The sequence below is a fragment of the Protopterus annectens genome, chromosome 14.part0 (assembly GCF_019279795.1).
Source record: "Protopterus annectens isolate FY-2018-M chromosome 14.part0, PAN1.0, whole genome shotgun sequence".
NCBI lineage: Eukaryota > Metazoa > Chordata > Ceratodontiformes > Protopteridae > Protopterus > Protopterus annectens.
Window position 1 is genome coordinate 859,303,361 of NC_056748.1, and position 17,282 is coordinate 859,320,642.

At 36.5% G+C, this 17,282-nt stretch overlaps 1 protein-coding gene across 2 annotated transcripts in view; it reads right to left on the reverse strand.

Moving 5' to 3' along the window:
- Positions 1-6,792: 6,792 nt before the first annotated feature.
- The window catches only part of SPOCK2 (SPARC (osteonectin), cwcv and kazal like domains proteoglycan 2), a 1,197,555-nt gene continuing 1,187,065 nt past the window's right edge, over positions 6,793-17,282 (reverse strand). For both annotated transcript variants that reach the window (XM_044056622.1, XM_044056621.1), the window contains one exon: positions 6,793-8,895. In XM_044056622.1, the coding sequence (XP_043912557.1) occupies positions 8,756-8,895 (140 nt within the window). In that variant the 3' untranslated portion in view covers positions 6,793-8,755. The remainder of the gene's footprint in view (positions 8,896-17,282) is intronic.

Below are 17,282 nucleotides of genomic sequence, written 5' to 3' on the forward strand. Positions count from 1 at the left end.
CAATTATAGCAAGTGGCAGCATGGAAGCATGTTATGAGCTACTAGCAGGTGAACACTTGTAGCAGACCCCCCCCCCTACAAAAAGAAAAAAAAGAAAAGGTTAGTGTTATCTTACATTCCTTATGTTAACAGCATTGTTAACCTAGAAAGGAGATTAGCTGTATAACAATGGTATCAGAGGGAGAAGGCTGGCATTATTTATTTATGGGATATTAGATACTTAAAAATCAGAGAAAGCAATCTAAGGTAATATGGAACAAAGTAATAATATGGAGTTTTGATTAAGACTGGTGTTCAGAATTTACAATATTAATTAGAAAGAATGATGTAAAAGTATTAGAGATTATTGTAGTAAGACCTCTTGTGGTCTAATTTCTCCAAGTGTTTTCGGTTTCTAATTGCATGACAGGAACGGACTCCATTCCTACATCAGGGAATGATTAGAATTCATGATATGTGTATCATTCTAGTCTCTTATGTTGGCTAAGAATGCACTTCTGAGCACTCTCAATGTGCCCAGAATTACCTTCTTCTGTAATTCATATGGGGATACATATCCATCCATCCATCCTCAACCCCTTTTCCTATTTTTTGCACATGGGTTTGGGGTACCACTTCAGCAGTGACAATCATCTAGAGTCAAAGTTTACACCACCAGGTGGCTAACCCCACTACCAGTAATTTACACCTAGGGCCAGTTTAGAGTGTCCAGTCCACCTGCTGCATGTCTTTGGAATGTGGGAGGAAAACGGAGCACCTGGAGGAATCCCACATGAACCCATGGTGGACATGCAGACTCAGCACAGAAGACACTGAGAATTGAACCGGAGCACCTCTTGCTGTGAGGTGATGAGGCAAACCACTGCACCACAACATATTTTAAGTGCAATAGTAAATCGTTTTTTTTTTTTTTTTATCAGACACTTGACCAGCATGGGAAAATTTGCCCTTTTCTCCACTATAGTGCAATCTCAGACTTAGTATATTTAGTAAGGGAGGAGTGGGGGGATTAAGCCCCCCACTTGGGTGGGTTTGACATGCTCCAGTGTGTTTCTTTTTACCTGGTGGCCAAGTGTCTCCTTTCCCAGAACAAAACTCCGGTGATGTGAACATTTGAAAAAAAATCAGTTTTCAGCAAAGTCATCCCATCTTTTTGCATGTGTGTGTGTGTGTGTGTGTGTGTGTGTGAGTTTTGAAAATAATAAAAAAATACTTATATTCCCTGATCCACACTGTACAGAGATCTGTATATAAATCCTTCATCGGTGAATTTACCCTTTTCCCCACTGTAAGTTGGTATATATAATTTGCAGGTCTAGGGTGGGTGCAGCCCAATTTGCTAGCCATCTTAGAGTATGAGGGTCTACATTTAGGCCTCTAAGACTATTTACAATTCAAGCATGGGGAAGAGTGCCGGTTTTCTTGGCCAGATCCAGGTATACTGTTTGAAAGGCATGACATCTATTTACAACTTCAGTGACTTTCCTGGAGAAATTTACCTAAATTGAGTGAACGTGATTTTCCTTTGATAAAATTATATTGTTGTGGGTCTACAATAATAATATTTTCTTTATATTGGAGTTTATAAAATCAGATATAATATGTGGCAAATTAGGCTTGCTAAGCTGATGTGCCTATAGTTCCTGGGATCTGAGGTTGGATCCCGTTTATGAAGGGCCACAGTGATAGCCATTTTCAGTACATCAGGAGTATATCCTGTGGTTATGCTTAAGCTGCACAAGGTTAGGGGTTATTCAGAAAGGACATGTTTAGTGCCATTAGTTAAACAACTAAGCAGACTATCAGGGCCCATAGAAGTGGCATTTTTAGCTTCAAAGAGCGCAGTTAGGGCATGCTACATAATACTGGGAGTGAGACTGAGGAATTAGTGGATTTTGTGAACTCCAGTGACTGTTTCTGTTGTAATGTTGGCACTAATTGTATCTTCCAGTATTCTTTATAGTCAGAGAACGTATCTCCATTATGAATTAATTCTGGGGATTGCTAAGTATTTTTTTTCTTAATCCACTGATATAATTAAAGAAGGGTTTATTAGTATCTTTGGCTTCAGATGGATGCTAATTTTAATTTGTGTTCCTTTTTGATTTTCTTTATGACAACTGTCAAACTGTAGCTGAATCTTTTGATAGAGATTTTAATGTGTGTAAATTTTGATTTATTGTAGGCCTTAATTATTTTTTTATCAATATAAAGTTTATTAATGCTGGCATTACATCAAGGTAGTTTATTTTTAGTTTACGTAATATATTTGATTCTAATTGGGACCACTTGGTGTATGCTATTTTTAGATAGGAGTAAAATTCTTTGGTATAAGTGACAGATGAGGCTACGTGAGAGCTGGAAATCTTAGAGAAGTTTTATAGCTAATCATATAGTGTTATTAGGTTGGTCTTTATAATGTTCTTGAATTTACTGGTGTATGTTGTGGTGGGCTATGATGCACTTAAGGAGAATATTGCCGATCCACTAATGAACTTGACTAGAAATGAGGATACTATAGGAGTGCAAGGAGGTTCGAGGATGAGATTGATAAGATTTTGACCCCTTGTGGTTAATTATTTATACATGGGAGTTAGCATTTACTATCTCTAAGAATCTTTAGGCATTACTATATTTGTGGTATATGAGTTAATCAATGGATAGCTGAACTCAGCCATAAAAAAGTATTTTTATTTTTGGGCATTAAGCACATTTAGAAATAAGTTTGTGGTATTATACGGACATGGAAGACCTATTGCAGGCTATGGACTGATAATCTACCTTGTTTAGGATAATATGGAAGTTCTGTTTGTGAGTCAGTGGAAGTCTGTCCAGAGATACCCAGGTCTCTGACAAATATGCATACTCAGCTGTTTCCAGCAGTCTGAATGCATGATAGGTGCTTAACCCTTATAGAGAAAGGACTGCTGTCTTTGCACAGAAAAAAAGTTTATGTTACAACACAAATACGGATTCGATCAAGTTGCAGAAGCACCTCTTGAACTGGCAGTTTGTTATTAAGGCTTCTGGTATTGAGCAGAGCAATGTTGTTCTGATCAAGACTGGATATTACTGCAAACCTCATCCTTATGTTACAATGCCTAGAAGGTGGACTCCCCCCTTCCAGTAAAAAGTTATAGGGCAGCAAGTGTTTGCCTGTATGCAGAATCCATGAAACAAAGGGCACACAACACTCTTAGAGAGCTGTTGATCATCTCATTCAAACTGATACAATCTGGATCTCCCCATAATGAAACCACTGAATTGTTAAAGCCAATTATCTTCTCTTTGTACCTGAGCATCATAATGGGTAAAAGCAGGATTCAGCTGATGGACAGTCATAACTGCTTCTGACATATGCAGAGTAAGCTTCAGTATGTCTCTTATGTCTCTCTGCATGCCCTTCTCAGCTGAGTACATAATATTATTCACATCAACATGAGCCACCACCAGAACAGGGTCATATCTGTTCTGTCTAAAGGACTGTAGGGCCATCATGATTTCATGTATCCTGGGACAGGAAAAGCAGCTAACAGTCACCATGTCATTGTCCAGCCTAGTAAGTGAGTCAGTGCATCTGGTAATGTAGTCACTCGTTACTAGAACTTTTTTATTTGGACATACAAATTTAGTGGCAGTGGAATGTTTGCAGTCTGCCGCCTGGTGACTCACTGAGTTATGTGAGAATGGTGAAGTTTTTTAGTGGATTCTGATGAGCATGTTTAGTCCAGATTCTTTGAAGCTTGGAGAGTGATTGTTTTTACAACTTCTGTGTACGTTGGTTTAATGTGATTTTGTGGAACTGTGGGTGAGTTCACGTGTTGCTTAATGACTGTATAAATGAGATGGTGGCCTCCAGGTTACATAGACACACATCTCACAAATCATAGACCATAATAACATTAGACAGTTCCTACACTGTTTCAGAATATCAAGTGTAGTGAGGCTGGCAACTGAAAGGATAAAGGTAGATGGGCGGCTTGAATAATCAAGGGCAGGGATGATATATGGAGCCAATTTGGTTAGTAGGCAGAGAAGATATGTTGGGTAGATAAACTGTGCTGTGAAAGAGGTGTACTATGTGAGGCAAAGACATGCACAAACTGATACAACTTCTTGAACCTACAAGGAAGGAATTACATAATACAAACCTAATCATAGCTCTAATTTGGTACTGCACATACATTCAGTATAAAAACAAAAGTGTGAAGGCTGAAGAGGTTGTATAAATTAAAGACAGTATGAACCAAGAGTAGTGCATGGCTAGAGTTTGGTATAGTGCACAGTTACAGTAATAAGAAATGAATACATTAATTCAGTATAATAATTGCAGAATGAGGGTAGGAAAGGTACACACAGTGTACTTTAGACTAACAAGGTCAGATGTATTAGAGGCTGGCTTGGATACCACATAATTCAGGGCGAGATTGCCACCTATAGAGAGTTTGGCTCAGATGCCACGAGTTAGTAGACTGGTATCTGACTCAGTTGTCACACAACTGGATGTAGCCAAATCTAGCTCCTGTCAATAACTATTCTACATATGAAGGGAAATGTAAATATCAATATCTGTCAGTGATGACTATGAACTGGTCCTGGCTTTAAAAAACTGAGTTGTGGGAAAAAAAAGACTATTCTAAAGAGATGCCTGCAGCAGCAAGCAAGGTAGTGCAGATAAACTAGGAGGAGCAAGGAGTTCCTATAAAAAAACAGTGGCATTTAAATCTGTGCAGCTTAGAACCACTATCAGGCACAACCTTTAGCAACCCTGCAAAATATGGCGAGGAACCAAGATAAATATAAGGAATGACAAATGTTACAGAAGACTTATAACACTTTAAAGCAAAGCAATGGCCACTGTACAATGTGACTCCTTTCGCTGCTTCATGCTGCACTGTGTAGATGCAACTGAGCTACAAACGTAGGAAATCTAGCTTAATAAAATGTGGGCACACTTTTAGTTCTAGAGCAGATCACTGATAATATGTAGGCAAGCGATAGAAGGTGTTGTATATTTGCCCTAACAACAAGAAAATTCCAGTGGATCTTGGGTAAGAAAGCTGCAAAGTCATTTGAGCTGTAGCTACACTAAAAGCTATAAATCTTTCTCATGAATTCAGCCAGATAAACTGTATCAGTGCACATGACATAGTTTGGCATCAATGTTTGTGTGGCTTTCTTAATGAGGCTAGGCAGTATGTTTGTGCACTGCAGTAGTTACTCAGGAAATCTTGAAGGTGTCTTCCTCTAGGGTGGTGGTGGACAAACACCAGGCAGACAGTGCCACCACCCAAAACTGTACCTCCCACTACATACTTTATGGTTTATAGCTAGTACATGGTCTTATGGCAAAAGTATACACATGCCTCCCTGCATTCTTATCCATGGTTTCAGCATTAGCTATGAGGGGAGATAAACCTTTATAACTTAAACATACAACACAGGGTTTCAGAAGGGACACAGCAGAAAAAAGGGTAACATTATACTTACCATAGCCCAAAATCCTGCTTAAATACATATGTTGTTGTGTGAATCATTGCTAGTAAAGAATTTTAAGAAGTCATTCCATTCATTCTATGCACATTGCCTGTTACCACTTTTCTGGCACTAATTTTCATTTTTATTACAAAGAAAAATATTATAGCAAGCAATGTTTCATATTACAGTGTTTCAGTGTAAGAACATTAAAGATTTTGTGGCAATAAAACTGTTTTTTGAGTTACTACCACATATCACAACAGTGAGGACCTAGGAAAACCACCATGCAGTTAAAATCCTGAAGAAATGGCTACACTTACAACACACAACTTACAACTAATACACCATTACTTGTGTTTCTGAAATGACAGAATGATAGCATGATCCTCTCCTTATAGTCAACTCCCCCATGTAGTGAAAGAATCCAGACTGTACCCAAGTGGCTAATACTTTTTGGGTTAACACTAGCTTGTGGCATTAACAGTGAGATGTCTTTGTTGTTCTCTTCCATCTTATCATGTTTCGCAAGTTGGTAATTTTTAGTACTTGTGTTTTATTTCAGGTACCAAGCGTTACAGTAGAAGCTGTAAGAGCTGTTCCATCATTGGAATTTTAGCATGTACATGCTGACCTGCAGTACCGCTTTTTGTACTGTTCACTCATCATTTTTTAAGCATCAAAGACTGAAAGAAATTAGTCAGAGCAGTGGTAGTATTAATGTTAGAATTTGTAGTAGAATAAGCATTAGTATCAGTATTAGTCATAGTAGTAGTGTAAGCATCAGCAGCATGGCAGTAGTGGAAATATTAAGATTACTAGCATTATTATTATTATTACTACTTGTTTATGTCACATCATGCAACCAATGATTTCATAAAGCATTGATGACAAATATGGAAATAATGTAATGAACAATGATAAACATTGCCATTTAGCAAGCAATGCCAGTGCATTATTCTAAAATAGAATACTTTGGAAAGATATGAGGAGGTACATAACTAGAAACAGTTAAATGTACTAAAAGTACATTACTCAGTCTTAAATGCTAATTTGCATACCAATAGCATCTTGCTCAAACAGTATTTCAGTGTGAATGAATAGTACAAATAAATGCATAAAATCCATGACAAATAGGTTCATAAGCAACACAATATTTGTCCTAATTATTTACAATTCATTGCTTTTTTTTCTTTTTTTTTTTTTTTGTTTAAGTTTCTGTGATGCCCTATGCAGAAGACTAAGATGTTATCACTGGATGTTTTAACTGACATTATAGCTCTATCTGTATGTTACGGGATACACAGGCTATGCACGCAGGCTTGACCATGTTGTTTTATTATTTTAGCATCTTAGGTCTTAACTTACAGAGAATGTTGCAAACACTAATACAGAGCTAAATCATTAGCTTGACAGCTTCTAATATCAACAAACTGTATATTCAGTTACTGTAACTTTACAACAGATAGCTAATCTGAAAGGCCAGGATGGACTTACTCTAATGTATGTGAGAACCTATATATACTTGCAATAGATACAAATCTAAGTGATCTAAGAACTAAGCTGTAATAAAATCTCTAGCTTGCATCGTGTTTCCTCCTACTCTTACAAGGTCACTTGATATTTAAGTATTGTTTTCTCAAATGATAATGAACCCTGCATGGAAGATGTTTTCTGTAGTCCATCCTGCCTGTGACTCCTCAGACACATAAACAGCAGTTGGGCTAGAAGGCATTAAATATTTCTATATTATGTCTAGTTGCTTTCTTGAATAAAATAAGACTGCAAAGATATCATTTTATTTATGTTAGTCTTACCTGGAAAGTTAGAAAAACTGGTCAGTACTGGGTGAGAAGGCATAACAACAATGAATTATTAGTATGCCAAAACTGTTGAGGCTCCCACAAATCCCTTGAAACTCAGTAAACGGATCAGGAACAAGGTTTGCCAACAGAGTGTTACATTTTTTAATGGGAACTTTTCCCTTTTGTATAATTCTTGCTTTTTTTTTTCCAACTGTCTAGTTCATACAGCAAAGCAAATGTACAATATCACTGCATTTGTGAACTTTATCTACAGCATCCTATTCTGTACCCAGGTGAAAACAAATCTTTCTAAATTACAATCTTGTATTGTAAATCACATGCAATATGACTGCCCTGAAGTAGGTTTAACTATCGTCATCATATTTGTACTTGCATTGTATAAATCACAAATCTATTTCCATTGCATTAGCATTTCATTTGACTTACATTTTTCCCTAAAACTGAAATGATGTGTTATTTTACTACTTCAGGCTTACAAAAGAAAAACAATATTTTCCTGTCTTAGTCACAGAAACTTCAAGAAAGTGAAAAAAAATTATATGGATGGATATATTAAAAATCCTCAAAAAATCTTTTAGTTAATACAGGACAGCTAAATATTCACTATGAGAGATTGATCTTGAGAGTTTAAATTTACCATATACTCCTTACTGGGAGAAAGGTCCCAAGCACTTCATCAGGTTTTCAGACAGACACTAATGGTGTTAAAAGCAAAGTGAGTACAGAAACCCTGTTCCTCTAGCCCACCTGGGGACCCCATATCATCAGCACATTAACACAGCAAAACAAGTACAAAACTGTATCCAGCCCATATGATGTTAAAACAAAATCAGGTCTTGTTGTGATGCAAGTAATTGACATTAAAAGCCTTGTATAAATACAGCACACTAGATCTAAAAAGAGATACTATACTATAATACAAGAAATGCATCATTCTGCTGTACAACATTTATACAACAAATATATTTCAGCCATTAAGAGAATTATAGCTCATCCATACCCCACTGTTTATCTTTTGGCGTTTCTGACATTATCACTTATGTATGCATGGATAATCCAAATAATGTAGAGCCTACTTGTTTATAGGACCATTAGAGGTGCACAGCCCACCTGAAAGATAGTATATTTTAACATATTCTGATGTACAGCATACACCTCTTTTATAAGCATGTGTGAATATGAGTAATATGTGTATTTATTTTAAAATGAAGAAACAGAGCGATAAATGCAGTTTTCTTATTTGATTATTTCAGGTGATTCTCTGCTTTGATGGGAGGCAGTAACAACGTTTTGCAGCTTTCATCAGTATTTTCATCAGGACTTGCAAAGCTTACACCTCCTGCTCTGCTCCTCTAAACAAAGGAATATGAGATCATCAGTTGCTGTGACAATTCTCCTACTAAATGATTGCAATCTCCAAGCATTGCTACCACATCTGGCACAGAGCTGCAGGTTTACCAAATGTATCCGCCATCATCAGCCTCCCCGGCTTCTTCTTCCTCTGTTTCTTCTCCATTTTCCTCAGCCTCTTTCTCTTCTTCATCCTCCCATCCAACACCACTCCCAAAATCTCCTGAGAATCCTACAAGATCATCTGAAAGCCAAAAGAAATACAGATAAGAGAAACACTTTTAGCAACATATATAACACTTTAAAATATGTGCAGTATACTTGCTTTCACCCTCTCTCTCTGGAAATCTGGCAATACACACACACACACACACACACACACACACACACACACACACACACACACACACACACACACACACATATAAATATATATACATTATGCACATGTAACACAAACTGCTACTCACAGCTTTCTTGATGTGAATAATCAAAAATCTAGAAGTGTCTTGTTTATATAAAAAATGTAACATCACATGACCACCAAAAAATTAATAATTATAGAGACAGTTACAATTTATTTGCTTAAAATAATCCATCTATATTCCTTAGAACTTAGTAGCTGACCTGTGTAGTCAATGATCCTAATATAACAATTTGTAAGCCAGCAAATGCGTACTTTGCTGAAGGATGTAGTTACTGATGTTTATAAAGTGCACTGTATGTTCTTTTACAACTAATGTCATTTAGATGCACTGCTATACATTCCTTAAACATTACTGATATTTATCCTATATAAAATGAACTGCACCAATAAGCAAGCCCTGTATATTACAGTTAATTAATGAACTTATCTGGAATGTGCCACAACAAATATTTTGTTGTAATAAAAATGAGTTTGTAAAATACACCTTTAGTAGGTGCATCTGCCACATAACTCTACTAACTACCTGGTAAAGGGACAGGGGCATACCTGGCTCACCCATTGCCCTGTGCTCGACCCTAAACTAGCACCCCATCCCCTTCTTCATAGTAAATAGCAAAAAAAGAAAAAAAGAGAACACTGATAGGCTGCTCAGGGAAGTCTGAAGCACACTCCACCACACCAGCAACAGCAGAAAAAACTTGCTTTCTTGTACCAGCATGTCAGAATTATCGGTACAGAAAGAATGCAGGAACAGCATACAGACTGTGACCTCTAACAGGACACATGCCCCCTTTGCTTTACCCTTGCTACACTACTGTCAAGGAATATTTAGACAAGAAAGTTGGTTTTGTCCTGGTGCTCCATTTTCCTCCCATACTCCAAAGACATGCAGCAGGTGGACTGGTCATACTAAATTGGCCCTAGGAGCAAGTGTGTGTGTGAGTGAATGATAAAGATGAACAACCTTGGCAGGGCTAGCCACCTGGTGGTGTAAACCATGGCTCGAGATGATTGTCACTGTTGAAATGGGAAAGGGGTTGAGGGTGGATGGATGGGTTTCATATTTGGGTTACAATTGTATTTATCTTCAGTAAATTACTGTTCCATGTCTTTACCTTGTCTGAAAATCAAAGCTGCATGCACAGAGGTTACTTTTTTGTATTCAGAGACAGCCCTAGCATAGTGCTTTTGCATGAAAATGTGCAGCACCACATTGGGCTGTCTCAATGGTCATGCTACTCAGTGGAGAGGTTAGGTTTTATTGTTTGCAAGAGCATTTGATTTTCAGAGCGGAGAGGTCTGTTAGGGTGGTATACTGTAAACAGGGAAGAAAGGGCAGGGCAGCTGGATCGATTGAATATTAGTTTGTAGGCAGTTGTTAGTTGTATGTATGTAAAATGATGAGGAAGTTCCAGCCATTTTAGTAATCGAAGAGAGGTGCAGTGGTGAGATAAGTGTCGCCCATTACTGATGGACTTAGCAATTTTGTTATAGGATGAGTCTAATTTGGATTTGAGGCTGGCCTGTATGTTTGTAAAGAAAGGAGTGCTATAAAGAAGAGATGGGGGCAGGAAGGAGGAGGCAATGGATAGTTTTGAGGAGTAATTGAGGAAGTTTTCTGGTAGTATAGCATGCCTAGTTTCTGGTGTGCTTTTTTAATGTTGTTTTGTATATGCATGTCGAAAGTTAGGTGTTCATCTATAGTGACTCCTAGAAGTTTAGTATGTGTGACAACCTCGATGTTAGTATTATCTTGGCAGAGAATGGAGAAACAGTCTTTGTTTATAACAGTGGTTTTCTTAGGAGTGAATAGCATAAGTTTTATTTTATTAGGGTTTAGGGCAAGGCGGTTGTTAGCCATCCATATTTTGGTGGAGTTGAGAGCTGACTGGGTAAGTTTCAAGAGTTTGGGTGGTGAATTGGCAGTGCAGATGAAAGTGGAATCGTCTGCATATTGGATGACTGTGCCTAGAGTGAGGGTAAAGTGGAAGTCATTGATGAAAATGCTGAAAAGCATAGGCCCTAAGATGGACCCTTGGGGTACTCCAGTAGTGGTGTTGAAGAAAGGAGAGAAAGAGTGTTGTCATTTAGTAGCTTGTTGGGTCTCTGTGAGGTAGTTACAGAACCAGTGTAGGGTGGAAGGAGTGATTCCTAAATTGCATAGTTTTTGAAGAAGAAGAGAGTGGGTGATAGTATCAAAGGCTTTGGGAACGTCGAAAAATAGGGAGGAGACAAGTTTCCCAGCATCTCTAGCCCAGTTGATAGAGTCACAGAAGAATATAAGAGCTGTAGTGGTGCTATGTCCAGGTCTAAAACTGTGCTGGGCTGTTGACAGCAGGTTGTTGTCAAGTAGAAAGTTTCGGAGTTGGCTGTGAACACATTTCACGAGGTTCTTTGAGATGGGAGAGAGAATGGCAATGGGTTGAAAGTTGGAGATGTCTGTATTGTTTCCACCTTTGTGCAGTGGGAGGATGAATTTCTCTTTTCCAAATGGTGGGAACATAAGACTCTTGGATGGACCTATTAATAAGTAAGCTGACAATGGAATGGAGTTTGCAGCTTTTTGATGGAATTCTGGGGGCAGGTTTTCAGGGGCATTGTTACATGGTTTTAGTTTCAAGAGTAGCTTTTTTACTGTGGCTGTATGGATAGGTGCTAGAGAGAAATTATATAAGTGGGGAGAGGAGGTATTTGTTTCTGGGGGGGTCTGATGGGTTGGGATGACTATGAGAGAAGTTGGTGGTGAGATTAGCTATGACGTTTATAAAATATGTGTTGAAGAGTATGGCTGTTTCAAATGTTTTTTTTTTCTGGAGTAGGACAGGGGTTATTGTTTGACCCAGGGGATAGGAGTCTGTTTATTTAGCTCCAGAAGTGTTTTGGGTTTTGTTTGTGTTGGTTTTGTAAATTATGATAGAAGTCTTTTTTATCCTTAATAACTAGGTGCTTTACTTTGTTGTGAAGGTGTCTGTAAGTTATAAGGTCAGAATGTTTTTTGTGTTTATACCAAAGCTTCCAGACTTTGTCTCTAGAGGCCATGATCAGTTTGGTTGCTCTTGTGAGCCCATGGGGCGTGCCTAGCTTTTACACATTTTAGCTGTGGGGATGCTAGGTTATTTAAGATGTTAAGGAATGTAGAGCTGAAAAATTCTACTGCTTCATCTAGGGGAAGGATTTTTAGGGGATCCCAGTTAATGCTGTTTAAGGAATTGTTAAAGGTTGTGGTGCAAAAATGTGATAAGTCTCTGGTGTTTCTATAGTGATGTCTGTTTGCTGGGGATATCATTTTACGTATTATAAAGGCAGGTAAGTGGTCACTGATACAGTTTGGGAGAGTTCCTGCGGAGGAATCCAGTCTAGGATTGAACCACTGCTGTAGTTTTTGTTGGGCATGGTAATTGCAGTGATTATTTGGCTGAAGTTATAAAGGTTGATGTTTGTAGAGGAGTGTTGTTGTGAGACATCCAACCAATTAATATTTACATCACCAAGAATTATGTTTCTGTGGTAATGTTGTTGGATGTCCAAGCTAAGATTTCCTCTAGTATGGGAATATTATTGGCAGGAGGAATGTACAGGACAATGATACAGAGGTTTTTGCTTTCATTGATTTTAGGAAGGCTATTAATATTTCTGCTGTAGAGAAGTTAGGTATGGTTGAGTTGTATGGGACTATATTGATAGCCTATATGGGAGATTGTAAAACACTTTTAGAATGTAAAGAGTCCCTATGGCAACTTCATTTTGGGGCAGATAACAAGCCAGGTTTGAACGAAACCATTAATATAAAGTGTTTTTTATTGATGAAGCAATAGTTGGTTTCACATATACATACAAATATGTTTGTATATGTGATTATTTATTTTTTATTACTTTTTTAACTCAGTGTAACATTTAAATGTTAAATATGTTTAAATATCCTTATATATACATATTTTTATATATATTTTTATGTATATAATGAGTTTGTATTAGAACGTGAGTTAAGTGATTTAATGACATTATTTGACATGTGTTATAAATTGTGTGAGAGGGTGGAGTTCAATGTTTCTGAAGAAGTTCACAGAGAATAAAAGTGAATGAAAGCGCTAGTTGCTTGTGTCCATGTTTTCCTAGCACTAGTGGAGAAGACTATTTTCGTTGTTTTATGGTCTTTGGATATTGTTTCTAGTTTCTTTTTGAGTGTCGTTTGGATTTTGGTCTTCTTTCCATGATGGGTGGTGAAAGCATTTCATAGGATACACTTTTGAATCTTTCCACTCATCCAGTTCCTGATAATTTTGAGTTGTTCTCTGAGCGTATTACGAATGTTATTACTAACGCTATTCAACAAGGCTTTGGTCAGAAAGCTGGGCTTAGTTCTTTTTCAAATCCTGTATCCAACGGTACTGGGCATGCTCAGAGTAGTTTGCATCACGTAGATGTCTCTGAGGCTACTCGAGTTCAGCAGAGTGAAAATACAGTCGCCTCAAGTAGCGTTTTGGAACATATTCTACAGTCAGGAAAAAATCCTTTTGGGGACATAGAAGAACTAGATAACATGCCTGTAAGTACAGATAATGTTTCAAATTCTGTTTTCAAGCAAAATGCTTGTAAAAAAGCCATTTATGACTTTGAAAAACTAACGTTAAAATGCATCATGTTGGATGTTGAAATTTGTTCTCACTGAATGCATCAAACGCAAGTGTGTTCCCCAAGGTTTGAGGACAATCAAATTTCTAAATTGTGTTTCCTTTGGGGACAATCTTTATTACAGACTTGTTGATTTATTTAATGACTTTGGCATTAATTTAATGCGCGTCTTGGTAGAACATTATTACAAACAGTTGGAAGATGTTAGAAACAATATGAGTACAGCAGACGAGCATATTAAGAACTTTTCTTGTTTGTCATTATACGACCATTTGTTTTGTGTTATTGCAGCCAATGCTGATAGATATAGAGCTACAATAGTAGCAAGAAAGCAAAAGAAACTACAATGTAATATTTTTGCTTGCAAAAACAAAATTGCATATAATGTAAAAGACAATAAAGAACTGTCTAACCAAAATGTCAATTCAAATGCTGTGAAAGACACTAATGGACATAATTTGTCTTTGTGTTTAAATTCAGATGGTCTTATTAACAACAATAATGCAACTGAACTCAATAATGTTGAGAATAATCAAAATTTTACAAATACTGTTAATGTTCCCTTGGTAGATATGCAAGTTTCTAACACTACTATTGATTCGCATGTTATAGAAGGAGCTGGTTGTTTTAAAAGTGGGGGTCCTTTTTTGGTGGATCAACAGGGGAACAAATGAGGACCTACTTGGTCCAAAGTGGTGCAGAACAAAGGAAAGGGGAGGGGAAGGAACAAAAAGAAATGGTAATTAGGTCTGAAACTACATCTGATGACACAGAAATTTTAAATTTGTCTAAAGAAGTTTTGTCACATTCTGTTATTGACCTTTTGAAAAAAGGTTTTTCTTTCATTCCTGGAAATACTATGAATTTAGTCAGAGTAATTGTAGGTTTAAGACTTGCTTTAAGAAAATTAAATTTAAAATATATCATACAAGATGTTAATTGCGATTCACACACTAAAGGTCCTAGAAAAATAAGTACTTTTAATCCACCTTTATTAGGAACACTCCAAGTATTTCAAAATCTCTGTGAAACAGGGTTCAGAAATGTGAAAGTAGATAAAACATTGGTAACTTAAATGATCTGGAAATCCAGGCATTGAAAACTTTATGTGGTAATAAACAACTGAGGTTTATGAGAGCGGATAAAGGTGGTAAGATAGTAATTATGGACCAAAGTGAATCTGTCAGGCCTATAGAAGATATGTTGAAAGATGAAGTGACATATAAAAAAGTGGATCTTGCGTGTATTAAGGCAAGTTGTTTATGACTGGATACATGTTTATTTGATATGTTTTGTCAGGAAGAATTAGATCATGAAAGTTATATCTATCTACAAGTGGAACATCCAAAAATGGCAATTTTTTTTGGTATTCCAAAAATACAAAAAACAGTATTAACCCTCCCTTTAGGCCTATAATAGCTGCAGCCAGGTCAAAAACAGAAACCCTTTCTATTTGGCTGGATTATATTCTAAATCATATTATGCAAGCCTCAAAATTTTACCTCAAAGACTCTTGGCACTTGCTAGTGTTGCTAAAGACTTGGATTTACAAAGTGAATCTTTTTGCTTTGCTGCCTTAGATGTGGCTTCTCTTTATACCTGTATAGACCAAGAAACAGGTATAGACTATCTTAGAGAATATTTAACTAATAACAGTGTACTTAATAATATCAGGATAAATACAGTATGCACCCTTATGGAGCTTGTACTAGATAATTTTTTTTTAAGTTCAGTAATCAATTGTACAAGCAGACATCTGGGGTAGCAATGGGGGCAAGAGTGGCCCAGGCATTTGCTAATCATGTGATGGCAAATTGGGAAAACAAATTCATTATCAACAATATGTTTGATGAAAATATTATTTTTTATCGTCATTATATTGACGATTTGTTTTTCCTATGGAGAGGCACTTTTGAAGAATTTGATGACTTTGTACTGTATCTCAATAGTACCACAGATTTTTTGAGGTTCACCATAGGTGGTTATGGTCATAGCTTGAATTTTTTGGATATTAATTTGTCCTATGACTTTAAGTCAAAGAGGTTCATTAGTAACATTTATAGAAAATCCATTTTTGTAAATCAATATCTACACAGGGATAGCTTACATCCGCCGCATATGAAAAAAGGAGTGGTTAAGGGACAGCTGATAAGACTCAGTAGGCTCACGTCAGTAGATACTACATTCTTTAGAGAAATGGAAAACTTGAGATTATGTTTTGAGGCAAGAGGATATGATAGGCTTTGGTTAAAACCTATTAAAAATGAGGTTTTGGCTTTAAGAAAGGGAAAAGCCTGTCCTATTTTGTCAAGTACAAATATAGGAAATGTTGAACAAGTAACAGATAACAGGAAATATTTTTCCTGTGCTTTCACTTTACCTATTACCAATGAAATGTGGTGCATTAAGGACATCATAGTGGACAATTGGAAAATATTATTAGGTAATCAGGACTTTGTGAAAGTAATAGGCATGCATCCAAATTTTACATTTAAAAGAACTTGTAACATCAAAAGTTTATTGGAATGTGGAGCTAATATGAAAAAGACAACAAAGATAGCCTTATTACAACTAAAGGGACTTATGTTTGCAACAATTGTAGGCAATGTAGGTACATTAGCAACTGTTCATCAGTGTACTTTAATCATATGAAAAGAACTTATTGGTGTAAAAGTTATTACACTTGTAATAGTGAGATGGTTGTTTATGTTGCTCAGTGCCTTTCATGTCCCAGTTATTACATTGGAATGACCACCAGATGTTTAAAGAAAAGGATTAGTGAACATCTTTTAGCTATTAGGAAAAAAGTACAAACTAATGCACTAGCAAGGCATTCCCTAGTGTGTTCTGATTTTAAGAAATTTGTTTTTTCTGTGTTAGACAGTGGTAAGCAAATAGCCTATATGGGAGATTGTAAAACACTTTTAGAATGTAAAGAGTCCCTATGGCAACGTCATTTTGGGGCAGATAACAAGCCAGGTTTGAACAAAACCATTAATATAAAGTGTTTTTTATTGATGAAACAATAGTTGGTTTCACATATACATACAAATATGTTTGTATATGTGATTATTTTTTATTACTTTTTTAACTCAATGCAACATTTAAATGTTAAATATGTTTAAATATCCTTATATATACATATTTTTTATATATTTTTATGTATATAATGAGTTTGTATTATAACGTGAGTTAAGTGATTTAATGACATAATTTGACATGTGACAAGTATTTTTGTTATAAATTGTGTGAGAGGGTGGAGTTCAATGTTTCTGAAGAAGTTCACAGAGAATAAAAGTGAATGAAAGCGCTAGTTGCTTGTGTCCGTATTTTCCTAGTACTAGTGAGAAGACTATTTTCGTTGTTTTATGGTCTTTGGATATTGTTTCTAGTTTCTTTTTTACTAGTGCACATTACATGTACATGCTTAAATAACAGCTGCTGCTAAAGTGTTCAAATGCAGTTAACATATGAAAAAATGCTATAGAGAAATTTTTCAGAGAATCTTAGGGCTCAGGAAGGGGAAAGTTCCATGACATGATGGTGATGGACACTTGTTGGGGGAGTATAGT